At 42.9% G+C, this 26,828-nt stretch overlaps 2 protein-coding genes, 1 long non-coding RNA gene and 2 other non-coding genes across 5 annotated transcripts in view; all 5 read right to left on the bottom strand.

Annotated features, from left to right (window-relative positions):
* cratb (carnitine O-acetyltransferase b) overlaps positions 1-6,066 on the bottom strand; it is a 9,053-nt gene extending 2,987 nt beyond the window's left edge. Inside the window, exons 1-11 of the mRNA XM_030789005.1 lie at positions 5,777-6,066; positions 5,149-5,370; positions 4,427-4,545; positions 3,928-3,981; positions 3,327-3,492; positions 2,795-2,969; positions 1,972-2,062; positions 1,739-1,826; positions 1,521-1,621; positions 1,069-1,188; positions 225-347 (exon numbers count right to left, since the gene is read on the bottom strand). Of these exons, the coding sequence (XP_030644865.1) occupies positions 225-347; positions 1,069-1,188; positions 1,521-1,621; positions 1,739-1,826; positions 1,972-2,062; positions 2,795-2,969; positions 3,327-3,492; positions 3,928-3,981; positions 4,427-4,545; positions 5,149-5,370; positions 5,777-5,827 (1,310 nt within the window). The 5' untranslated portion in view covers positions 5,828-6,066. The remainder of the gene's footprint in view (positions 1-224; positions 348-1,068; positions 1,189-1,520; positions 1,622-1,738; positions 1,827-1,971; positions 2,063-2,794; positions 2,970-3,326; positions 3,493-3,927; positions 3,982-4,426; positions 4,546-5,148; positions 5,371-5,776) is intronic.
* A 1,673-nt stretch (positions 6,067-7,739) lies between these two features.
* Positions 7,740-15,299, bottom strand: LOC115825782 (uncharacterized). Its single transcript, XR_004025749.1, has 3 exons — positions 15,237-15,299; positions 9,195-9,420; positions 7,740-7,852 (listed from the first exon to the last, which is right to left on the bottom strand). It is a non-coding gene; the product is annotated as an uncharacterized LOC115825782 (long non-coding RNA).
* A 6,742-nt stretch (positions 15,300-22,041) lies between these two features.
* On the bottom strand, positions 22,042-24,347 carry nrm (nurim). Its single transcript, XM_030789481.1, has 4 exons — positions 24,197-24,347; positions 23,203-23,396; positions 22,719-22,895; positions 22,042-22,359 (listed from the first exon to the last, which is right to left on the bottom strand). Exons 1-4 carry the CDS (start codon positions 24,345-24,347, stop codon positions 22,042-22,044), a joined length of 840 nt encoding a protein of 279 aa, XP_030645341.1.
* trnak-cuu (transfer RNA lysine (anticodon CUU)) lies at positions 23,625-23,697 on the bottom strand. The gene has a single exon. It is a non-coding gene; the product is annotated as a tRNA-Lys (tRNA).
* A 1,233-nt stretch (positions 24,348-25,580) lies between the features above and the next one.
* Positions 25,581-25,653, bottom strand: trnak-cuu (transfer RNA lysine (anticodon CUU)). Its single transcript has one exon. It is a non-coding gene; the product is annotated as a tRNA-Lys (tRNA).
* Positions 25,654-26,828: the final 1,175 nt, after the last annotated feature.

The following is a 26,828-nucleotide window of genomic DNA, read 5'->3' as shown; positions in this document are numbered from 1 at the left end:
TCTCCACTGACCAGTCTGTCGGCAGACTATCAACAGGACAAAAGTCTTGTTTGTACACATGTATGAGCAGATACCTTAAGCTCTGTTCCACACCTCATATTTAACCTGTAGTTTAAGACTCACAATACCAATAGTAAAGATATGCATTGTGTGCACTTAATACTGAAGGGACAACACTATTACATCCAATACGGACATGAAGCAGATGCTTCGGCTGCACTCACCTGTAATAGGCCAGTTGTATAGCTGCCTGGATAAAAGAATTGGGACTCAGATTGTGCTGTTTCGGGAGCTCTTTCCCAAACCGTTGGAAGTTGAAACAATTTATGTCCAGGTCGTTAATTAGACTAGAAAAAGGAGAGAGAAATAACACCATTTCAATGCCATTCACACTCGGGCAGGTGAAGCAAAGTGGTTTACGCCCTGTTTACGGGTGTAAATATCACAATTGTTGTAAAATAAATCAAGCAACTTTGTATGCTTGTTTGACCAGTAAAAGTAATGATACTTTAGCACAGAGTGTTTTCTGTACTGCTAAAGAGGCCTTAGGTGCTGTTACTATAGTGCTACAGTTTTTCCACATAAGCTCTCTTATAAAACACATGTACTGCATGTTCATATTTGGCCACAAGGTGGCAGTTTATCCTCAGAAGCAGGTTTTTGTTTTTTTTTTTTTTAATTTGGACAGGAGAGGAAAAACTTCCTGAGTGCCAGCCAAAGTAACTACAGTTCAACAGCAGCCGTGTCCTGTCAAGGTCATTTCGACACAAAGATAAACAAGCCTAAACAGTAGCCGCTACAACTTAGGACTAACCCCATACGCAGTCACTGTTAGCACACATACTTAAACCATGCAGAGTTTTATTACTGTGACAGTTATTAGTTAAAAAAATACAGAGGACTACAGCCAGATAAATATTTTGCTGTTGTTGTTTTGTCTGTGCAGTGTTGACGGGTGTTGACAGTCATAGACAGAGAGCTATATTTTTGTTTTCTCTGTGTAGCGTCATCTGGTATGTCAGGGAAAGAGAGCTGTTTTCTAAGCCGTGACTCAGTAAAGACACTCACATGTCTAGGCTCTGCTTGGCCATTTCTATGTCCCATTTGATTTCAGGGTCGATGTAGAAATACAGCTTCTTCGGCATTGGCAGAGGAATCAGGGGAGCCCTCACCCTCTCTGGTCTCTTACTGAATATAACGGAGAGAGAGAGAGAGAGAGAGAGAGAGAGAGAGGGAGAGGGAGAGAGAGGACACATGAAATTGGCAGTATACATCGACATTCCTGACCACAAAAGTTAGTACAAAGCAGTATTCTAGAATGTAAACATACCTTTCTACCAGATTCTAGGCTGTAAATGTCAGTATGTTCCAGTACTAACATTCTAGAATATTAACATTGGTTTGTACCAGCATTCTGAAATATAATTGGTACAAGTCTGAATGTGTACCAGTGTTCTAGAATATAGAATTTCGTGCCAGTTTATATGTATGTGAACATCAGTATTTTAGAATGGATGTACCAATATTCTAGAACATGATCCAGCAGCGTTGAGATTGGAGGACCCTCAGCAATAGCCTGCTCATAGAGGAGACCCCATGATCCGTCCTCGCCTACCACAAACTACGCAGGAGAGAGAGAGAGGGAGAGAGAGAGAGAGAGAGAGAGAGGGGAGACATTCTCCATAAAAATGTTAGGACATCTGAATGGTAATTCTGATCAGTACTCAGTGCCATGTACCTGGAGTGTCTTGTCAAACCAACGGTTTCCGCTGTTAGAGTAAGTCCCGCCCCCATGCAAAATCTGAGCTGCCATTCGACTCGAATACCTGTTAATAAACGATAACAAAGAAAATGTTACCAGTACCAACGCTTACAAAAGACAGTGCATTTACGATACCACAATTCAATTCCACCATTCATTCAGTAAAGAGAGAGAGAGAAAGAGAGAGAAAAAGAGCGACAAAATCTTACTTTTCATCTGAGATCCTCATGACAGGGGAATCCAGGCACAGTGTGAACAGGCCTTTCTCTATCAGCCTGACTGACTCCTTATTGATCTTATCTGGTGACAATCAAAGAGGCCAGAGTCACATGACACCCTTAACATCCCCAGCGAGAGACACATAGACATCGTCCACTGTCTCCCACACACACACACACACACACACACACACGTCAGAGGCAGAGCCTTAGAACTGACCGATGTTGTAAACGGGATGTGTGTACATTAGCATTGCTTTGTGGTAACAGCACAGTTTTAAGGAGAATCTGTTTGTCAAGGGGTGGACATGAATGTGGGGATGCTGTTGAAAACTGAGTTAGTTAAGTTGAGCTACCAGTGTACTAAGAGTAGAGGGGTGTGTGTGTGCATGTGTGTGTGTGCATGTGTGTGTGCGCGCGGTTGTGTTTGTGTACACAGAAAAGCACACAGAGTGAGCATACATATAACACTGTCTCTGTCAGAGAGAGAAAGTCTCTGTCTTGTGTGGCAGCGCGCATCACATGTTAATCATGCGTTATATGCTTTGCATGTAAACTTGACTACAGGTATGCTGTGTTTGGATTTAGTGCAGTTAGAATGGTGGTATATGTGTACATTTTACTGGTGTTCTGTGCTTAATGTTGCACTGGTTTTAGTGATAGGTTTAGATTGATAAGCATTTAAGAGTGCGTTAGATGTTCAGGGCTGCATTTGCAACCGTTTCATCACACGGTGTTAAGTGTTGTTTAACGTGCTTAGTGCTAAGTTTGCATTGTGTTAAGTGTTGCGTGTTAAGTGTAGTGTGTTCTGTACCTCGGAGCAGGCGGTTGTAAGCTTCTCCCCAGGTGTGACGGTGCTCGCTGGTCAGAATTCCCATCGGCTCTTTGTCCGTTTTCCAAGACTGGGAGCGGATCCGGCACAGCTGGTGATGGATCTGACTCTCCGTCAGCGGAGTCCCATCACTGTTATACACCTCCAGCTGGAAAAACTACAAAGGGAAAAGAATCAGAAATATTCCCTCTGCCCCCAGCCAATCCCTTATGAGTACAGGCGTCGGAACAGGCGTAGTCAGGGTTTCAGAGGAGCAGATTTAGAAGCAATAACTTCTATGGTGCGTCAGCATTGAAAGCTGAACGCTGATGTTTTTATTATAAAGACATTAAGGCAGTCATGAGAGAGAGAGAGATGAGAGAGAGATTCACCCTGCTTTTAGAGACAGACGTTCTTATCTATAACCTAGAAAAAGACATTTGAGGAATGCCAAACAAAGAGCCTTTTATGGCTCTTGTTAAAACAAACAAACAAAAAACAGTATTTTGGACAGTAAAAGAATAATTCACAGAACCTGGTAGTTTCGGACTACGGTGATATGGGAAGGACCACGGCGGGGTCGGCCGTAGTGAACCACGTGGTCGTGATTGGGTCCAGGCACACGACAGGAGGAAAAAAGATGAGGAAAAAGATCCATACACAATGGCTTCCCACGGATGTACTCCACTGGCAAATCGCATCTGAGGAAGCAATGATGAATTGGAAAAATGGATAGACGGACAGATGGACGGACGGACAGACAGACAGACAGACAGACAGACAGACAGACAGACAAATATATACATACATACAGAGACAGACAGACAGAAACAAAAAAACAAACAAAAAAAACAAAGGGACACACAGTAAAGACGGCGTAAACAGGGAGGCAGAGGCCAAGAGACAAGAGTTTTGGTGCCGGAAAATAAACAGCCCAGTAAATTTAGAATGTAAACAGGCTCTGATGGCTGGCAGATATAGAGCGAACGTGTACACACACACACACATGTATAGGTTCAAAAGGTTGTTGCCTTAAAATAGCAGAGCACGGCGGAGTGGCTGAAACACTGAACACACTTCCCGGGTCCAACTATTCAGAGAGTAACGCAAGCCCAATCTAAACATGAAACTCTCACCTGTCAACTTTGGCTTTGAAATCCAGCACGCCTGCAATCAACTTGGATGCAAACCTGAAGAGAAAATAGACCGGTTTCAAAACATGCATCCTTCAAGGATCCTAAACAAAGGACTCCACTGAACACCTCTTATTCGTACACAATGTGAGATATCAGTCATGTGACCCTAATACACTGATCTTGTCACTGAGAGCAAGTTTCTTACACCCAACACAACTGGATCATCCATGACTGAGGCCTGGTTTGCGTCTGGGCAAACAAACAACCGAAATAACACCCAGTTCATCCAATACCCTTCTCACACAGTTATCCACTTAGAGAGTGACTGGATTCACTGGTGGCATTTTGCAACAGCTGAACAGCTTTCTAATACATAAGTGCGTTTGATAAATGGCGAAGCTGTCGTATTGTCCTGATTTGCACCTCTGCCCCGAGGACGACTTGCAGATGACATTAATAATCAGACGACCGGTGTCGTGTGTCTGCGGTTGGCACTCACACTAACTGACCCCTCCAGTCAGAAAAGTCTCGTCTTGGCAGAGAGATCGCGGGGTTTGAGTGCACTGCCAGAGGCTGCCGGCTCTCCAAGTATGCCCACTGTACCCACCAATCTGATATCTAGAGAGGGGTGGGGGGGGGAGGGGGGAGAAAATAAGAGACAGACAGGGAGGGAGGGGGTACAAATTGACCCTGATCACTTATTATTATTCCTTGCAACGATAAACAGAGCTGCCATCCAAATGTAGGACAGCAGGTATTAAAAGCCATTTTGAGACCCTTAACCCAGGTTGACAAAAGAGTTATTTTAAAAATTAGTCATGCACTATAGTTTTCCACTGTCATTATCTTAAAAATTAGTCATGCACTATAGTTTTCCACTGTCATCTGCTGTACAAGAGAAGAGTTTTTGTTTTCTAACAGTAAACGTAATTATTTCACAGTAATCATAAATTAAGAGCATCGGGATTCACGTAAGGGACGTTCTAAGAACGTCGAGGAAGTAACAATTGTAATGCCAAGATTTCCGTTGGTTTCAATGAGGCTGAACATCCTATTGTCTCCCTTATTTGGCTCTATTGCTTCATCTGTGACATCATCGGCCCCACTTTCATTTTATTTCCCAAAGGCAACACGTAAACCACGTAGCTTCGCAGTTCCATTAATCTGTGATTCACTGTCCACAGATCCACAAATGCAGATGTAGACTGTTAATATATTCACCCAGTTGTGGGAGTGCCTGGCTCTCTTCTCAAGCCCTTTCTGTAGCGTCTCTCCCAGACCTCCCCTGCTGCCGAACTTTTGAACCATCCTACGGGTGTGGTCCAGTTCATCCGGCGGTAAAAGGGGCTCCAGGGCCTGGAGATACCTCTGCAGTGTCTGTGACAGCGGTGGCACGGGTTGTGGAGGTACCGAGAAAAAGTGATGGGCCTGCTTCGAAAAAGCCTGCGAGTCAGGGCGCAAAAGTCAGTGTTAACAATACATTGACGGAGACGATACAACTTGTGTTTCTATAAGCAAACTCTTCGTTTGATACGCATGGTCTCCAGCTTGGATGCTGACGGCTGTTGAACGCAACATGTTAACATTCCGAAGCAGTGGCTAAACGTACTCCACACTCCATAACGTACAGCAGCGACTGTTTCATAGCCCACGTACTTCCACATTCCTTCACTTCGTCACAGTTAAAAACCAACAGGCATTTCCTTAAAAATTAGAAACATTTGCGATTCAACTTTACAACAGCTTCAAAAAATCGTGTAACTAACTTCATTTTAACACACTTGTCAATTGCACACAGTTAGTTATAGCATTGTCCACTTTGCAAAAATAAACAATTTGGCTTTCTTACCCTTGCGAGCAAAACGGCGAATGCCCTGGAAGGTACTTTCTTTAAAATCATACTTGTAAGCTAACTTTAGCTCACGGGACGATAACAGAACCCAATACATATATGTGTAAACAATATAGTTTCGAGGAAAAGGAGTCTGAAACGTCATGCAACTTCGAAAAGTCTGCACCTCTCGTCAGAGAACTGCGAACTTTAGTAGCCGAAGACGGTCATCGAACGAACTGTGCTCTGCCTCGCCTCGTGCTGATATTCCCTCTAATATTTTGTCATTGTATCACCGATGCAATGCTTGTGGGTGTTGTCTAATCGCTTAGCCTCACTCGTACTTAGGTTCGTGATTTCCAGCACGGAGGGTGGGGAAGTTTACTTAGGGAATGGAGGAACACGTGTTGCATGTTTCCCTCGTACGTCCGAGGCCCACTGCTCTAAATTGACGTAATGATTAGTGTAAAAGCGCCGCTGAAATTTCGTTTAACAGGACTTTAAATTGAAATCGAATTCACCTCAGTGTATGAATATGTGACTAAAAAAATTATGAAAGACGTAAATGTCGGTGAAGTGGCGTTTCAGGAAGTATCTACAAACAAGCCTTCAAACCTGTGGTTGTGATGTATTTGTCGTCTGCGTCGAAGTAATGTACCGCTAGGTGTCATAACATGTCGCCGAAAAAAATAAAATAAAATTGAACTGCACTGTCTTTATAGCCGGCGTAACGATTGTTAGTGATGTTGATACGAATTAATTTAGTTCTTTTTTAAATATAAAACGGCTGTATTTTTACGAGCACGGACTCAAACTGCAGCTAACATAAAACAGATTTTCTGATCCTTCTCGGATGACTAACCTGCAGATGGATGTCGTAATGAACAATCACATTAGTACTATACCCAACCCAATTTAGCCTACCTCGTTCTTTGAAAAATGACCACAATGGTCCTTCAAGACGTCTGCTCAGAAACACTAGTGAGAAATCACTTTACTGAATATAATTTATTTACATTTCTTTGAAGCCAGCTTCGTCCACTACAGTAGAAAATAAAAATGAATTCGGAACTGAGAAACAAACAATTTATGTTGGGCATCACCGTTAAAATCTATGCAGACAAAAATCGAAATACAATTTTCGGAAAGTTCGCTTGCAGTCAGCTGTTTCACTCATGCGTCACACTCAAAAGTTGCGTGTTTGAAATAAGTGTGTGTGCGAACTTTCCCACTGTATGGTAAAATATGTAGGTTCTCATTTGTTTATTAATAAACAACATATGATCTGTACACTCCCTTTTTGATGGAATCAATTCAAAATTTATATAAATCTCTGTATTCCCTTTATAAACTCATGCTGTCAAAATGTATTCAATATTTTTCACACAAAGACAGCAGGAAAATGTACATCTAAAAGCATATCATCATGACATTTACCATTGTCTCCTTAAATGATTGCATTGCATTTATGGGTACAGTGAATGGGAACATTATCATCATCCCTGACACTACTCCTAAAACACCAAGAAATCTGTGTGTGTTTGTGTGTGTTTGTGCTTTGGGAATTTTTTATATTAAGGCTAACTTACAGTGGTTTTCAGTCAAATTACTCAATCATTCGTACCAAGTTTCAGAACAGAAATACCAAACCCAGCTGTGACTCATCGATGGTTCATGCTTACGCTAAACCAACCGTACACACCAACAACACCAGATGGCGTCTCGAAAAACATTGATAAACATACATTCAGTCACATACCACTCCAGAAAATGCTGTGAGCATTTTACAATAATGAATCATTTGCATCTCTGCATGTTTTCAAGTCATATTTTTTTTTTTACATCACATACAAATAATACAAACAGTATGTTTCCCTATTGTGCGACAATTTTAAATGAGTTATGATAGATCTGTTCGACCTTTCCAAGACAAATTATGACAACACATCAGACTCTTTGACAGGTACATTTACATTTGTTTCAAACAGTTTATTATCCAATATAACTATCTTAAAAATCAAATGTTTAAATCCTAAAATCTGTCCGTAGATGGCCGGGACGAGGTAAGCTCCACCTACCGCCGACAGGATTCATCTGCAAAATACAGAGGAGACAACAGGACTTGTTAAAATACAGAACGTCAAATAACCCCAAAACTATAAATGAAATGAAAAAAAAAAAATTAAACTAAAAAAAACAAAACAAAACAAAACAACTATGTCACCTCTGTAAATACAACACAAAAATACACTATGGATTTAATATATACATATATATGCTTGCTATTTCACATACAAGTCTCTCTGAATTCAAAACTGACGTTTAACACAACTTACTTAACAATTAGCTTCAGTTCTACTTTACAGTGTTGCTGTACTGCAGCAACTGTAAGCTTTAGACACAGGCTGTGTTTAAATACACATATTTAGCTTAAGTAATACTAATCTTGCTTAATCATTCCTGAGGTAAAGAAGACACCTGCCCCACGTGATCCTGTAAAGTGGAGCCATTCAAAATCTAAGCTATTATACTACATTATGCCACAGTCGGTCCTACTGGCACAAGTACAAACACCTCACGACACAAAGCATAGCTGTTACCTCTACACTCCCCTTTAATACTAGCAATGACAATAACATAAACATTATTGTTAGCAGTGTGGTACTTGCATTTTAGAGATCAACAGTACCATACCAGCAGCAGTAAAGGTACACAGTGACCTGAGGACAGGGAGGGTATGCAGCATGCACAAAATTGTGGGTGTCTTTGCAATCAGTCTTGTTCTTATTATAACAAGATGCCTCTGAATTTTTTGATAAAGAATATGTATAATATATATATATATATATATGGGTTTTTTTTTATTTTAAAGTGCCTTTTAAACAGACTTTGACATTCCTCTAACATTTGAATAATTAGAAGCATTGTTCTCCTTTCAGTATCATACAGTATGACATCTAAATCTTTAAGGGGAGACTGCTTTGCAGCCAGATGATCAGACTTGTTCAGCAGAGAGCTGCAGTGGGTACTTTCAGGGCCATTAGAATCAAATACTATCACAGGATAGTTTTCTTAACACATGATGCATAAAACATCAGACCTCGGTCAACTAGGTAAGTACTTATATGCACTTATGGTCTTATACGGTGCCTTTGCTTTGTGTCCTTTTCTACTAAAGTTGCATTAAAAACACACGCACACACATTGAACTGAGTTTGTTAAAACACATTAAAGAACAACATCATATTAAGAGGATAATGGAGAACAAAAACAAGAAAGGGTATGGTACAACTACGTCAACCACTTATTTGAGCCAGGTCTGACAACCATGCAAAGACCTCTGTTCTCTGACTCATCCACAATCATCCCTCAGTCTTTTTGGATACGGTTTGTTTGTTTGTTTGTTTGTTTGTTATTTGAATGAGGGGGAACTGACCCACTCTCAGCACTCGTCCTGTTCCCAAACTCTTGTTGTTCTTGGACATAAACACTCCTTTTTCTTCCTCATCCTCATCTTCCTCCTCCACCTCCCCCCTCCCCTTCTCAGCCCTCACTTGCTCTGGGACTGGCAGGGGAGAGGGAGGGAGGGAGGCCAGCATCGAACTCTCAGATGGGTACTCACACACTCGCTCCAACTGCTCCTCATCAAAGCATACCTTCACCTGAGACAGAGAGAGAGAGACAGAGAGAGACAGAGAGAGTGAGAGAGACGAGAGAGAGAGAGAGAGAGAGAGAGAGAGGGAGAGAGAGAGAGAGAGAGAGAAAGAGAAAACAAGACAGAGCAGAGAGAGAGAGAGAGAGAGAGAGAGAGAGAGAGAGAGAACAAGACAGAGCAGAGAGAGAGCGAGTGAAACATATTAGAATGTCAAGGACTACAATCAAATTTAAAGAGTCTCAGAGGCTTTTGGGAGTGAACTCTGGTCATATATCCTATTTTAAGCTGACCGTACATGTATATTTCAAAAACACTGGTGGTTACAGATAGATGTGTGTGTGTGTGTGTGTGTGTGTGTGTGTGTGTGTGTGTGCGCTCTACTGTAACTGACAGATATATTACACTTCTGACCATCTCAGCTGACGTGACACAGCTCAAACAAACAACTGTGGGGGGGCTTTATTAATATTTTCGGATTTTCTACAAACTACACCAGCTGTTATCTTTAGTATAGTGTGGAGAGCATAGGAATGATAACAGATCAATACACAATACATTAACATCATATTCAACACAGTTATTTAATTACATAATGTAGCAGCATTTATAAATCACTTATAAGTGGAACGTGAACACTTAGGTTACATCACAATTATGTCATCACCCATGCTGACAGCTTACCTCAAACCTATATATATATTACATATATTTCAAATATATTTTATAAATATATTATATACATATTATATATATTTACGCGCGCGCACACACACACACACACACACACACACACACACATATATATGTGTGTGTGTGTGTGTGTGTGTGTGTGTAAATAGCAATCACAAATTTGGATTGGGCTTTTTAATCTATTGTGAGCAGGGTTATTATAGTTTTTAAATTTTCATTTCATTTTTATTTTTATTTAGTCTTTCAGTTTGGTCATTGATTTCAGTTTAGTTTTAGTTAGTTTTACAAGTGCATAAGTAGTTTTAGTTTAGTTTTTAATGAGTTTTAGCATTAGTTTTAGTTCTTCAGGTATTATGAGGAAAGCCTTGATTTGTAGAGGCTTAAAAAGGTTTAAAGAAAACAAAATGAGATGAAAAGGAAAACCTGTAACTCTACTTCGCTTTAGTTAGTGTTGCATTGTTCATCGTAGTTTTTATTTAGTTTTCGTCTTTTTGAAAACTGTCGTTTTTATTTTTATTTCAGTTCTTTATTTTTTCACTGCTAGTTTTAGTTTCAGTCTTAGCTTTCGTGAACTATTATAACCCTGATTGCGAGAGGCGTTTTTATGAACTGTCCTACAGTAAAATAAGAGACAAGTGGAGAGTCAGGGCAGGTAATGTATTTGGTGAAACTTGTGGTGCACAGGTTCTGAAGAGAGGGATGAACACAGTGTGCAGCGACTGAGTAGACAGGACAGCCTTCAGTAATACTCTGGTATGAACGAACCTGACGGACAAATCGAGCCAAACCACGACAAGCTAATCCACCCTCCCTGAACTGCTTAGCCTTAGCTGACCCAGCAGGGCAGTGAGAGAGAGAGAGAGAGAGAGAGAGAGAAAGAAAAGAACTGGGAGGGGCAGAAGTCACAATGCATGTTGTTCACTGATAAAGAGTCTGACCTGAAGAAGAAATTAGTGTAAATGCACATTGAGTCTCGTGATCTGTTTCAGTGTATTTGTCCATGATGTGCCATTTATCATGATCTGTTTGTAAACTGGTAGCTGCATAAATATCATTGAGTGCAACGGCTGCTGAGACACCGGAAGATTGCTTACAAACCGTAACGCAGTGCCGATCAAACAACCGCTCTGCAAATGCAGTGTCGCTGAACTAATTAAAAACAAGACCAGGCACCAACATGGCTGACAGAGGGGAGAGAAAGGTCAAGGTTGGTGAAGGGTAAACAGAGGGTAAACAAAGTTAAGTAAAGTCACCCCCAACTGAGAGATCAGCGGCTGACCTGGGGAGAAAGGGAGGTGGGAATGACGTCAAACGACCTGCAGACAGAAAACGTGAGGAGGAGCGGGTGGAAAGAAACAAAGAGGACGGGATGAGACCAGGACAGACAGGCTAGAGGACAAGAGATGAAAGACAGACAGGCTAGAGGAAGAGAGAAGAAAGACAGTCGAGCTAGAGGACGAGAGAAGAAAGACAGACAGGCTGGAGGAAGAGAGAAGAAAGACAGACAGGGAGAGAGGGAGGAAGAGACCTTAAATCTGTGTTCTGACAGGCCTCAGTACAGGTTCTATCTACCTGTCTGTCCTATCTATCTATCTGTCTATATATGTGTCCACTGTCTGTCTATCTGTCTGTCTATGTGTCCACTGTCTGTCTATCTGTCTGTCTTTTGGGTGATTTCCACACAGAAAACGTATCCCATCTAGACATTTGACAGGTGGGAAATAAAGAGGCCATATCAGAGTCAAAGCCATAGCTATTGTGCATCGTTCTCCTCAGTTATTTAATTTTAGTCACTTTTACACCAGGTACCACAGGACCACTGTGATTACATAGGATGATATGAATAATGGCACAATCACACTAGTTTTCCGAAACGTGTGGGAAAGCACAGCGTATGGCTCCATTTCACACTGACTGTCTTTACAGTTCCTATCGCTGTATTGTGATCTGTCCCTTGGTATGGTACACAGTGTTAATCTACAATTACACAGAGAAGTCACCTAAACATTACAGTCGCGGCACAGGAACAAACCATCGTACAAACACCTATTTTTTCCCCATTTGTTTGTTTTTTAAAGCATGTTGTACAGCAGTAGGGTATTGACAGAGAACTTCACTCTTAATAAAGAAGCCACACCAGACTTAAAGTCCTTGAAATGATAATAAAGGACTCCAAAAGACATAAAGTAGAATCAGTTGCTCTGTGGGTGTTTTTCTCACTGAGTTTGAAAAGAGGTGGAGCTGGTTTAGCTGTCCTGATCTACTGTATCTGGCACAGGAAGTGAGAATGTGTGAAAAAGGAAGTGGCTCAAGACAAGTCAGCGAATGAGTCTCATGATGAGCGAGAGAGGAAAAAAAACCCCATTAATTATACAAGCAGTTGCCAGGCAAAGCCGTAAAACGACCTGGGCTCCGGAACGACCCGTCCCTCTCGTTTTCTGCTCCAAACTTTACTCATTTTTTCTGCCCCCATCCTTCCTCTCTCAGTCTGTCTAATCTAGCTGTTTCTCTCTTTGGTCTCACATGGTGATGCATTGGTTTTTTTGAAACTCTCTAACCTTATTTGCACTCTCTCACTCTCTCTCTCTCTCTCTCTCTCTCTCACTCTCTCTCACTCTCTCTCTCTCTCTCTCTCTCTCTCTCTATCTCGTTCCCTTTCTTTCTATCTCACCCTGTCTCTCTATATCTCTCTCTCCCCCTTACACCAAAATCAGGCCGACAGTTAGCAGAGTGAGGTACTCTAGCAGGACAATAGCACAGTGTGAGTGTTCATTGTGGCAGAATGTGGAGGGAAAAAGTGGGTACAGTGTTAGACACACAGGAAGCTGACAGATTTAGTGAATGATTTTGCATTTTGGAAGGTTGCACACAATTACTCTACAAGCTCTAAAACTGATTAAAATTGAAAGGTTTTTTTGTATGTGTATATACATATATATGTGTGTGTGTGTGTGTGTGTGTGTGTGCTTGTGCGTGTGTGTGTGTGTGAAATGTTTCAATGTTTCAAATATATATCAAAAGTTTCAATTTCAAACAGTTCCAAATTTAGACCAATTAAATCAGAAAAAAATGCCAGTTCTGTCTATAAACTTCAACTTTCCAAAAACACGATATAAACTGCACAATTAGGACACCACTCTTAGGCACCACTGCACTTCACGGGCTGACTCATCAAGAGGGAAAATGTCTGGGGAAAAACCATACTCCAGTTCTCTGCGTAAACGCATAAAGAGTGTTTCACCCAACAATCTTTTCACTCTTTTATGAATCATTAGAATGCACTGATAAAGTTGCACAGATTTTGTTAAAAATAATTTTATCTAGCTACTATGACATCACAGAACCACTGCTTGACTGATGACCATGGAATCAGAACTTGCTGGTTTGCTAGCATTGCTCTGCGATGGTCATAACTCATAACAACATGCCAATAAAATTCTAATTTCAATTTCAGCCACTGGTTTTTTTTTTGTGTGTATTTCAGACACAGTGGCTGTGTCAGGACTGCCAAGACCATTGGAGTCCTTGGCACAGAACAGAAGAATAATGTGTCTTGACCAATGACACTGGCAGAATATGGACATGCTGGTCTCTCCGTCCATAACAAACACAGACCGCCTCTCTAAACGCCATGCCTTTGACCCTCTCCCAGTCCCTGGCTGTTCTCTGTTTATTCATGCTCTGTTGGTCTGCTTTGTGCGCTCAGTGTCCTAATTATTCCAAAAGCTGCATCTGACAGAGAGACGGCTTCAGAAGTGCTGCTGTAGCAATGTCGCCGATTCGATTCGCATCAGTCTCACTCACACTCACGCTCTTTCTCCCTAACAACCTCAGCTGTGCTCGTAAAGTCAGATTTTTTTGACTTTGTCTTGAGGAGTTTCCATTAAAAAACACACACACACACACACACACACACACACACAAGTCGCCAGTGTGGATACATTTCTTGTTTTTTGCAAAACTGGAAATGTGGTGGTGTGCTGTGTTTGGAGGAGGTGTGTTTTTATCATTGTGGTTTCCTGTCCCTGTGTCTGTGAGACAGTAATATAATCCATAAAGGGGCTGTCTCCTTGGTTCCAAAGCTTGCTTTCACACTTTAGCATTCAATTCAAGTGGCTTTGTGCTAAGTTAATCAAGAATCGTCTATGACAACCATTTGGTATATCAGTAAAGGTTCAGGGTGGTAAAAAAAAAAAGAAAAAAAAAGAAAAGCACATGAGGTCGAGAAACTGATATTTTTAAGAAACTGAGTTCTTTTCTCTCCTAATCTTTTTTATGTTTGCTTTCATTCATAACATTTTCAACACAACTCATGTAGACAGGGATTATGAGTCAAGACCCAGGCAGGGTATAAGTCAATAGCCCGATTAGTGTGTTAATGCCAGAGAGAGAGAGAGAGAGACAGAGAGACAGAGAGAGAGAACAAGGTAAGAGTTAAAATCCACAGCACTTGGTTTCACTTTTAATCTTCAGACTTACTCCAATGGGCAATCTCAGATAATCTCAGACAACACTTTTATTAATTACTGTTTCATATTGCTCTCTCATCAAAAACATACGCTAACTGAGGATATGGCCTGAGCGCTGCTATATTTTGGTTTTTGTTTTTGTTTTTGTTTTTTTGTCTTCTGTTAATTACCACGTCATGCAAGAAACGGCTTAGCCGCAGCTTAAGTCTGTGCACATGTGTTTGTTACATAATTAACAGCAAGAAGCTAGTCGTTCATACAAACGACAGATCACAGACTCTTCTCACAGATATCCACTATCCAAACTTTTTGTATGATTATGCATGATGATATGTATGATTTATTTAAAATGACTTACTTACTTCATTTTAGTTATGCTTAAAATGTATCACAGTTTATCCAGTCTCTTTAAGACTGCATTTTTGCTTCGGCTACAAGTTTCATGGTAAATATCTGAGCACTAAGGTATCTGTATAAAGCAAGTACATGCAATGACATTTGGACAATTACAAAAGACGATGAAAAATCACAAAGAAACAACAAAGAAAATCAGAGACTAATTTATCAGTGAGTCATTAATGATGCAAAATACTCGCTAACGAACCAGCAAAATTCAACCAACAAAACCGAAAAAAAAATAAATTTGAGAGGTCTGATCACTCACCCGTTTGGGCGTCCCTTTATTCTTTACCAAGCAAGATCTCTCCAGGTTCTGGTACCCTCCAATCACCTCAATCTCATCTACAGTGGGGTATCTCTTTTTGCCTGGCTCTCCTTTGCTGTTGGGGGCAGGCGTTTGACCTTGGGGGCTTGTCCGAGATGTGGATGGATTCCCAGAGCCTGCAGGCGCTCCTGAGGCCCCTCCAGCTGACCTCCTGGGGGTAATGGTAATGGTGGTACCCCTCTTCCCCGGGCCTGCCGAGGCGCTCCTGATAGTAAAAAGAGGAGGAGAGGGGGACGGGGAGGGAGAGAGGGATGAAGAAGGAGAGACAGAGGAGGGAGACGACACGTTGGCCGGGGTGGTCCCTCGTTCCAGTAGTTTTTGGGAGCTCTCAGCTGACTGGCTGGCCTTGGTGTTGACAGTGAAGGATCTGGACTGCAGCGGTGTGACCTGGGTCTTCTGTGCCTGTGGTCGCTGCTGGCCATGAAGGATTCTGGGACTTGTGGTCGCTGTCTGGTCCTTGGGCTGTGTATTGGGGATCTGGCACTCTCTCTGTGTCTCTGACTTCTTTTGGCCTTGAGCTGTTTTCACTTCTCTTTCTCTGAAGGGAGATTTCTGGACGCTCGATTGCACCTTTTCGTCACTGTGTGAGGAATGTCTTGCAACATCCTGCTCTCTCAGCTGGAGTTTCTCCACCTGGCGCTGGACTACAGACACTTCTTCATCAGCTGATATCTTGTCATCTGTCACTTTCCTATTTGTCCAAAGATTCCCAGTCTCTCTTTGAGGCTCCTGGGGACACAGCTGTGATGGTAAGGAGTGGCGCAGAGGTTTGTACTGCTCCGTCGGTTGTGTTTTGTTGGTGCTGTGAGATGAGACATCTGAGGATCTTCCGCCTATACAGACAGTGGTCCTGGAGCCAGAGGTCCTCAGGTTATAGATGCGACTCATGGTGTCCAGAGAACTGGGGAAAGGCGGAGAGGGAGAAAGAGAGCTGGTCGGGGAAGGAGAGTCAGAAGGAGGCAGGTACACCTCCTCTAGCTGTTCGTCCTCTCTCTCTCTATCTTCTCCTTCACCGCCACCGCCTCCTCCTCCACCACTTTCTCTCTCTCTGTCTGTGTCCAGTCGTCTCCACCGCTTGTGAAAGCCAAACTCCTCTACATGTTGCGCTGTGTCTTTCTTCTCCTGTTCGACGGCGTACAGCTTGCAGAGCGGAACTTCACAGCCTGAAACAGAGATCCTCTCAACTTCCTCCTCTGTCGAGAGTGCCTGCAAATGCAAGAGAGGAGGAACAGGAAGCTCAGGACCTGCTTTTGACAGGCCAACTTCCTGCGTGACGTCAAGTAAGCTGACTGTCTGCGGTCCGGGCCCTTCCTGTCTGCTTTCTCTCTGTGACTTTTGCCACATCTCTCTGTTCTCCACTCCATCCATCCATTCTTCTCTTCCCTCTCTACCTCCCTCCTCTCTTCCTTCAACGCTCCTCTGTCTTTCTCTCTCCCTCTGCCGAATTTGCTCTCGTAGGGATTCCACGCGGGTCAAAGGCCGGCCAACTTTCCAGCTCTCTCTTCTTTCTACCCTCCTCCCTCCTTCTTCTATTCTACCCTGACCTTCCTCTGCCTCAATTACATTTCTCCTTCTCTCTGACGTTTCCTCGACTCCATAAAACACTGTGCGGGGTATCTGTACCTCTCCCTGAGTTGCAGACTGAACCACAGAAACAGATCTTTTGGGTGTTGGGGATTTGGGTATAAAATACGTTTCCTCCTCTCCTGTTTTGGAATAGTTATTATAGAGACTGTGTGAGCCTGTTTCTCTCAGTGTCTCTAAATCTGTCTGATACGCGTTTACACCTTTGTCACTCTCTGTGCTGCTATACATGACATCCTCATCTTGTGGGTACGTGCCTGACATTCCATGATTTTCTCTGTCCGACCTGGTTTCCTGTACCCGACTCTTACATATGAGATCCTCTGTGTGTTGGGAGAGTACAGTTTGGGCAGACCTCTGACCGTGCCAGTCTGTGGGTACTGTGCCTCTGCTCTGTGCGTCTGTGCCAGCTGCTGATTCTTCCATTCTGTAGGGCATAGAGGAGTGGATGCTGGCATGTTCTTTGAATGTGGAAACAGCTCTGGATTGGACATTGTAATGTTCTGGATTATGTTCTGGGTGTTGTATATATGTACAGTGGGACTGCACCGATTCTACAACAAGAGTGACCTCCTGCTGGTCTCTCCTCCACCTTATTGACTCCGTTTTCTCCTCAATTTTAAATTCTGCCTGAGTCTCTCGCTCCAGCATCTCTCTCTGTATCTTTCTGTCTCTCTCTGACTCTCCTGCTGCCACCCTCTCTCTCTCATTCCCTTCATGGAATCTTATCGTTTCTCGTTCCGCCTCGTTTCTTCCATCCTGCCTGATTGGGACTCTCTTCGCATAGCCAATCCCCTCTGTGTTTTTAACGGACGCCATGGTGAAACCCTCATCCCTGTTCATCTCCCTTGGCGCTCCTTCCATCACCTTGGCAACGGGGTTGACATTCAAACTTGTCCAATTCTCAGATCCCCTCTCCCCTGTGCTACAATCTCTCTCCATCCTGCTGTTTAGTTCCATTTTTTCCTCCATCCAACGCTCTCCTTCTATCACGCCCTTACCCTGCACCACACCGTATTCCTTGTCGAAGGATCGCCCCCATCTGCGCACGCCCCTTTGCCTTCCATCACTGTTAGCGACTTCGTGTTCTGAGTTCTGGGCTCTCCTGTCAGAGTAGGTCCTCTCCAACACTCTCCTTTCCTGGGATCCATCTTCAGTTATTCCGCTCTCCCTGGCACTCACCACACGGTCAGAAAAACTGTAGGAACGTTTCGGGACTCCCCTGAATGTGGGATTAGCCCCTTCCTCTGTTCCTTCATTGTCTCCTTGGACCCAGAGGTTCCCCGTGCTGTGCCTGGCTTGGTCTCTGCCAGGTCGGACGAAACAGTCGGTGCTTTTGGACCTGGACGGGGGTTTGGGGTGCTCTCCGAATTTGCTGAGGAGTTGACTCACCCTGCTGCCCTGTTCGGACACGCTGAGAGGCTGCGTTGTCATCTCATGGCTGAGTTGTCTATCTTCCTTCCGCATGTTTGACCGTGGCCTGGACCTAACTCCAAGCTCAGCCCGGTCCTGTTCTCCCTCTCTCTGTCTTCTCCACGCTCTCTCTCCCTTGCACTCTATCATGTTCTCCATGCTCCTGCTGTTCCTTCTCTCGATCCCCGTTTCCCTGTCCGGTGCTTTCACCCCAGCACCTCTCTCCTCTGTCAGGGAAGGCTTAATGATAAGAACTTCAGAGGCTTTTATTTCTGTAACGCTGCCACCCCCAGCTAAAAACTCCCTCAGGTCCATCCTCATCCCTCGTTTCTCTTCTTCCGTCAACTCTTCCTGCTTCCCCCACTCATCCTTATTCCCCTTTTGCTTCTCTCTTTCGTCTCTCTTTTTGTCTTTCTCGATGATGATGATGTTGTCGGCCTTGATGGTGCGAAGGCCAGGGACCAACGGAAAAATGGCTGTTGCGGTCTCTCCGTCCTCCTCTCTGTCTTTTCTCCGTTTTAGGTTATCTCTCTCTTTTTCCCTCAGAGGCTCTCTCCCACCACTTCTGTCTCTCTCTCTTCCTCTGTTCCTGTCCCTCATTATCTCTGTCATCATCTCTCTATCCATCCCTCTCCAAAACTCCCTCTCGTGACTATTCCGGTTCATTCTCTCCTTGTCCCTCTCTCTCTCCCTCCCTGTCTCTCTTACCTCCACGCTTGACCTGTCTTGAAATCCATCTCCAGGCCTTTCTGTCTCTTTTCTACTCCTCCAGCCGACCTGGGAACGGATGAAGGGATTTTGACGGATGGGGCCGATGGTCTCCGTGAAAACCCGGTTCTGTGTTTTGGACCTGACGCGGGACCGGGACTCCTCCTGGTCCAGGCCAAGCGCCAGCTCGCTCTCCAGTTGTACCTGGACGGAATTTTCGGCGTTCCCGATGACGTCAGGGGCGGGTTTTCCGTCCGCGACTTGTTGCCCAGCCTCTCTTTCTTTCTCCCTGTCCCTCTCTCCGCTGACCTCCTGCTTTGCCCTTCTTCGCTGGATGATCCCTCGCTTCCAGGCAGGCATGCTGGCCAACTTCTCCTCTTCCTCTCTTTCTCTCCTCTCTCTTTCCTCCTCGTCCTTCCTTTTTCTCTCCAGCAGGAGCTGCTTCCATTCTGGTAAGGCAGAGACAGACATAACACAGCAGGGACAACTGGAGTTACGAATAAATGTCCAGATCTGTCTCAGATCCGTAGTATTTTGCCTTGTTCTGGGCTCTGTGCCGGATTTTCCCTCAGTGGGGCTGCAGTCTGTGGCTCTGTCAGGAAAAAAATTGAAAGAAAAAAAAATCAGTTCACTTTTATCAACGATTTACAGATCGAAAATCAGATGGACAGTATAGGTTTTCTCCCCCCAATGCATACAAAAGATAGACACATTACAGGGGGGAAAAAACACTGTGATATGTTCAGAGTTCACGAATTAAACATGTCAAAACATTCCAGCGTCTCAATGGAAAAAAATGGGTTGCCAGTTCAAAAAAACGGCATAAATGACTAAACTAGTTGTCTATACTTTCTGCAGTTTCGCCTGGCGTTCAAATGGAAATGTCTTACAAAGTCAGGTCGGGAAAAAAAACTTTCATACAGAGTGGGAAAGACGGGGATGAGGCAGACTGACCTAACCGTTATTTCGTTTTCTTTAATGTAATGAAAAAGCCACATGTGTTGTGTGTGGCTGACAGAAACGCTGTGGCTTTACTTGCCCCTACTGGAAATGAATGTAACCAAAATAAACCCGTTATAATGCACTTCAAACACATGCATATATAGGCTATATAAATACACATACAACCGTTTTTGAAAAATCAGCATCCACATTTGCAACAGCTTAAAGATTAAATAGCAAACATTTTGTACATACCTCGCAATGTCCTATTTTCTCTCAAACTGCTTTTGAATTCTCATACTCAAAGTCGCCAAACGAGCTTGCATTTTGTCCGACTGGTCAGTCAGCGGTGTTCCGTTTGAGTGCCTCATGCGCCCCTGTGTCCAGAAGTCGTCGAACAGCAAAAGCTGTTTGCCGTGATATAAAAAATCATCGGCTTCCAAACAAGTTGATCGACTGATGCTTGCTAAACCCTGAGTTCTTACTGATAGGTCTGTTAGGCATGCATGATCTTGGTGTCCATCAGAGGTAAAACTGAACACACCTTCATTAGTAGTAAATATTCCCAGCTTCAAGTGCCGTTCGACGCTAACTAATCCGATAATTACATTAAATTCCTTCATGGGATTTAGTGGCACACACCATATTGCATGTCCCAGGAAAAGACGTTTAAATCAGGTATCCGTCTGCCAGTCACCCCCCTCCACCTCTACAATTCCTTCATCTCCGCCCCCCTCCCCCTGTGAAGGGAGGAACAGGCCTGGCGGTAAGGTTGTCAGCGGTGAACCGTGCTGCGGGTGACAAAGCGCAGTTCTCGAGTAAGCCGAGGTGAGAGGTATAGTTCTGCAGCCCTTAGAGGAATTAAACGTCAGCTCCCAGATAATGCTCAGGTATAGCCTACTTAGACGTTAGAACGCAACGGGACAACCACTTTTTCTTTGTCTGCGCGTGTAACGGTTGACAGAGCTCGAACGCAGACTGAAAACAATTTAAATCGATCAAAATTTAAAAAAAAAAAAAAAAAAAAAAAAAAAAAGGAAGACGGAAGAAAAATTGACTTTCAAGCAAATTTATTCAAAATATAGTATTTTTAACAAGTAGTACAACAGTTCCACACCCTCCTGCCCCCTCTCCTTTTCAATTAAAAAATTCAATTGAAAAAGGCATCGAAAACGGTTACGGTAATTAGTTTCATATCAAATCCTCATTCCACTCCTTTAAAAAACACACAGAAAAAATTCATATATAGAAATAGAGTTCTAATACCAGCCCAGTCATTTCTCATTACATTCAGTTTAATTCTGAGTATTTAAACATTATTTAAACATTATGTGTAACACTGACAAAGCATATTTTCAAGTTTTAAGCCGCCCCCCCCAAAAAAAGCTCAATATTTAGTGATTATGACATAAATCATCGCTCCTCGAGCAGGCTGTATATTCTGACTCTTCATTCCAGTAGTTTTTTGTTTTGTGGATGAACTTTGTGATATGAGATGGAAACGAACGTGAATAAAAACATTTTTTTAAAAAAATTCAGTGCTGTTCGTTTTGTTGTTGTTGTTGTTGTTATTCTGCGAGGTGAGCACAACATACGGCTGCAGTTGGTTCGGCAGCAAACTCTCTCTCTCTCTCCCCGCGCTCCCTTCGCGTGCTCTCTCTCTCTCTCCTCTCTCTCTTTTTCTGACGAGTATTTGTGTTTGTTACTCAGGTCAGAGTAATCCACTGACCTTCCGGTTTAACTCGAACTCACGATTCAAAATATAGACTAGGAGTTCATCAGAAAACAAAAGCCTTACAAAACAGTTGTTTCATATGTGTATATATACAAATATGCATAAGTAATGATCAAAAAATAGTGCATTCTGATAATGGCACTCAGTGATAAGAAGTAATTGGCCACAGAGTAATTCAAACAGATTTGGCATTTTATTCTGGTCAATACCTGAAATTAGTGCTACTTCTAATAAATAAAATAATATAACTGGATTTTTTATTTTTCATTTAGAAAACTGTTTTATGGGTTGCTTGTTTGTTGTCACGGTTTTTAGTCCTTTTACACTTACTCATACAAATGCATATTCCCACACAACATCGACTCAGTCAGACTTGTGACCGTTGTCACTGTTATTGTTGACCTGAACATTGCCCTCTTGTGGTGTAGAGAGGAGCTGCAACTTGCTGTGTAACTGTGCACTGAGGTATGCGCAGTCTTCAGCGTCCAGTGAGTGTGCCAAAACCAGGTAGGTGGTGAGGTAAGCAGCCAGCAGTAGTCTGTCCAGAGGAAGCGTGGGGAGAAGCCACAGCACTATGGCCAACTCTACACACACAGGATGACGGAAATGAGCGTACAACCTCTGGGCACGGGGAGACTTTAGAGCGAGAGGGTCACCCATCCCCAGGCACTCATAATACACCTGAGAGACAGAGACAGAGAGGGAGAGAGGGAGAGAGATGTGCACACAAGATTTCAGAAATATTCTCTTTTCTTCACTTCGTAGTAAATTTAAGAAATTGTACATACTTTGAAGAAAAAAGGAAAGAAAGAAAGAGGGGTAACGGGAAAGAGGTGAGCGCTACTGATATTCAAGTAGAAAACAGAAGCTCTCTCTCTCTCTCTCTCTCACACACACACACACACATGCACGCACACACGCACACATACACGCATGCACGCACGCGCGCACACACACTCACATGGTAGAAGTCCATGGTACAGATTTTTGTGTCAAGTGTACAACAGTGCTGAAATTCCCTGGATGACATTAGCGTCTACCTGTTTGATTCCTAATAATTCCGGGTAGTCAAATATGAGCAGGATACTGCAGATAATGGCCCAGCAAAGAAAATGGAGGGTAAAACAGACCAGAGGGAACCAGACAGCCCAGGGTGCATGACGCACTGACCACAGGCAGGGGGCACCAGTCACAGGCTGCCAGAGGCGCATCAATATCTGGAAAAATGTGAGTGATGACCGTTACAAAAAGTATAGCCTAGAAAGTAAAATAAATGTAAAATAAATGAATAAATTATATGAATTAACTATATGAAATTTATCACTGAAATGAGAAAGGACCATGGTGTGCCTCAAGAGGTTAAAACAGAATCCACCCAGATAAGACATTACATGGTTATTATACAGCAAATGAACACACACACACACACACACACACACACACATACACATCAATGCATAAATGTGTGAAACAAAGTAAAAGACTGTGTGAAGTCTGTTGGAGATGTACAGTGGTGTTTCTTACCTGTAGTGCAAGGGCAGTGGTGGAGCAGTACATGGCTCTGTTCAGGACTCCCAGCACAGACTGGCATGCCTGTTTGACCGGGGACCAGGCCAGCAGGCTGTGCTGTACAGTAAAGAGGACCAACAAAGCCGAATCCACAACTAAAGCCTGCAGAACAGAGCTATCCCTCAATGCCACAGACCATGGCACTGAATCTGCAGAAAAGAAAAAAAAGAAAAAGGAAGACAACCGGAAGCGTGAGAGTTGGCTGCTTATCTGTCTAAGTCACTCATTGAACTTGCACATGCGAAGAGAGATACGAAAAATTGAAGAGAACCGGAGCCTCCTTTTTAAAAACTAACTACGGTAACTGGAAACGGGTTGCTTCCTGGGTGAATACCGTAATATTTTCCGTACGGGTTTTTGACTGAAAAAGGAACCAACGCCCAACGTGGGGCTCGAACCCACGACCCTGAGATTAAGAGTCTCATGCTCTACCGACTGAGCTAGCCGGGCGATGCTCAAATTATTGACTCACGTGTTTATATAAGACAGTACCGCTTTTCGAAGTTACAAAATCTTTTATGGTTTTCATAATTATCTACACTCCCACTAAGAAAACCCACTGGTTCAAACTTTAAAGCATAGCGCGTTTTGCAGAAATCTCTCCAGTAAAACGGTGACTCAAACGAACTAGCTGCATTATCCGGTTGAACATGCTGAAACCTGCATGACAGATTGACACCATTCTTAAAATTCAAGTGTTTTTCATTCATGCATCCTTCAGCTCAGCCAGAGGGCTGAGAGGGATATCGTTCACATATGTCATAATCAAACAAGTATTGCCTTAATGAAAAACCGGTCAGCATCCCAGAATCCATGTTCTGACAACCGCAGCAAACCAAAAACACCATACAATTCATCTGGAGGCATTTTTATATTTTACTCCCTCGAAAAGAGATATTTAGCTTACAGCCACGTATACGTAGCCAAAGCAAACTGTCGGTATACTTACCTTGGCACTGTGGGGGCCCGCCGGTAAGGTTCTGATAAATAGCTCGAAAAGAAATAAAGCGAACAAAGTCAGCACCTGTCCCAAACACGAAAACAAAATTCAGCAAAGCCGCGGCACACAGGAAAAACTCGCGAACCATGCCCGACGCCATTTCAATATTTATTTTGCACCCTAATAAAAGTTGCTTCCGGGAGGATTAACTGTAAGGGTACACATGGCCACATGGCGTCGCAGTTCTTCATATGAAGCGCAGGAAATTAACGCATTGAAAGCAAGTAAACGAAGATCCTATTTGTATAATAGGGTTCGACGCGAACTCTTATAGTTCCCTTAGATTTTATAAATCACTTAAGGGTTTCTACTCATCACCAAGAACCATATCATTCACGCATTATGTCATTATAGCAGACTGCCAAAGCCTGTAATTTATGAATGTATTGGAGGAGACAAATGTCGGGTTTATAATGTCAAGTCCTCTCTTGTGATTGTTCTGGTTAAAGAAAATAGAAAAAAAAAGTAAAATCCTCATTTAAGGGCTAAAAATGCTTGAAGTTTTCTCTTTATTGGTGATAAATGATTCGTCGGCATAAGGAGATTCTGTATGGGTCTCCACTGAGTGTATCCACTTTGATGGAGTCTTCTGTAGGCCCACAGCTGCTTTAAGGACCGGGTAGGTTTTTAATATCTGAAGGTGAGATTCTATGAGTTGCGTGAGTGAAATGAATACCTGTATATATACCCGTATGTCTGCTTTAAACTTTAGAACATGTGTTGTTTAAGATGTTTTTGCTGGTGGATTAATCCTCGCTGATTGACTGTATTACCTTCATTTTTATTTATTTGGGTTTTTTTTAAGCGTCACAGAAAGCTACCACAACAGCCCACGAAAACTCATCATTCGAACAACTGCCGTTGTGCAAGTATAAATAGTACCTTTGCAGTATAAACAGTGGCTTTGAAAACACACATTCGAGCGTGCACACACTCACACACACATTGCAGAACAACGCTTGAGCAATGGGCTTACAGCCCCTGCGTGTTTAACGGAGAAAAGGGAGGGTCAAGCAGACTTGGAGGGAACCAGATGGCCCTTTATGAGGGAAGTTATTTGTTGAAACTGTGTAAACATAGAGAGAGACCATTCAAGAGAACATGCGCTGCAGCCTTTAGTACCAACACTCATAGCACTCATAACTGTAGCTGAGAGAGTGGGTATTTCTGATGCAGTACAAGTCTTATGCTGTAGAGGAAATAAAACGAAACATCAAACCTATGAGCACGTACGTGCAACGTTCGCACGTGTTGTTACAACTTTGTATTCACGCTATCTGCTCAACTGAGAGTCTCTGCTTGCTAGATATTCCCCGACAGGAAAAATTATTATCGCCCAACGTGGGGCTCGAACCCACGACCCTGAGATTAAGAGTCTCATGCTCTACCGACTGAGCTAGCCGGGCTGTTATAAGAGAATTGGTCTCTACTCACTACATCTACTGAACAGGACCTATATTCTGAAGCGATTCTAAACATTTATTTATGATCATTTGACCAGCACCCAGTCGAGCTAAACGATCATTCACATGTCAAATTGGTGCACATTTTAAAAGGGAGGTTTGACAAGACCATTACTGCCTGAGCATGATGAAAACGGCATTCATCTTTGAATCAAGTTTACGTCAAACGTGCATTTCCCTGCTCGACCAGACAGCTCACAAGGATATCGTTAACACACTGACCACGCATATGCACCTTCCTTGAAATCGATCATATTAGTGATATTCACAAGTCAACATGTGTTGTCTATGAAGTCAACATGTGATCAGGTTTAAGATGGAATTATTTTTTAAGAATGTTCAACAGGAGGATTTTTTTAGATTTTTTTTAAACAAGGCTACTTTTTAAACCACCAACTCCGAGTCCATTTGATTTTGGAAAAGTTCAGCTCTGGTTGTTAATGCCCTGACGTTGTTGATCTCTCGGCTGTACCGACGCTTGTTGCTACTGTTGCGACCCGAAATGAGGAATGGAGACGTGGTGAAATTCAAATATTTTTCTCTGAAGTTTCCTTGACCGTGCAAACACCGATCTGTTTCACGCTCTCCCTCTTCAAGGTACATTTGAAGAAACTTGGACCAAAAAGACATTCGCAATTCAGGATATGCATTTTTTTTATGTTGGCTGCAACACAAAAACTGGTGTGAAGAAGTGAATATGTATAAGATATAGAATTTAATGCAGCGGAAAAATAAACACACGGTTTACTGCCCACTGTAACTATTGTAACCTACTACAGTTAGCTAATTTTGGTATAGCCTACATGCACAGTGTGGCAAATAATGTTATGAATATGGCTAGTTCTATAAACTCTTGAAAATCTGTTCTCGGGATCTTGTGCCAGTTTGTACCATCCGCTACTGCACTTTTCAGGGACGCAGTTTGTCACATTATTAGCTGAATTGCGACTGCAGTGTTTTATAGAGCCCCTGCTCCTCCTGCTGAGAAAATGTTTGATCTGTATTTGGTCTACTGCCAATTGGTCTTTATGCAAACAATAACCCAGAGCGAAAGGTCAAGCTAAAGAGGCATCTTGTAGAAATGAGTGAATTCTTCTTTCTTGGATCTTACTGGTGAA

This window comes from Chanos chanos, chromosome 12, assembly GCF_902362185.1.
Source record: "Chanos chanos chromosome 12, fChaCha1.1, whole genome shotgun sequence".
NCBI lineage: Eukaryota > Metazoa > Chordata > Actinopteri > Gonorynchiformes > Chanidae > Chanos > Chanos chanos.
Note: the sequence above shows the minus strand (reverse complement) of the source record. Positions and strands in the feature narration are given on the sequence as shown.

Bases quoted from the DNA above. Each gene is read 5' to 3' on its own strand.
- nrm (XM_030789481.1), bottom strand. From the start codon at position 24,347: ATGGCGTCGGGCATGGTTCGCGAGTTTTTCCTGTGTGCCGCGGCTTTG. The intron at 23,397-24,196 runs GTAAGTATACCG...TCTTTTCTGCAG, and splicing joins CGGGCCCCCACAGTGCCAAG to ATTCAGTGCCATGGTCTGTG. The intron at 22,896-23,202 runs GTAAGAAACACC...ACATTTTTCCAG, and splicing joins CCACTGCCCTTGCACTACAG to ATATTGATGCGCCTCTGGCA.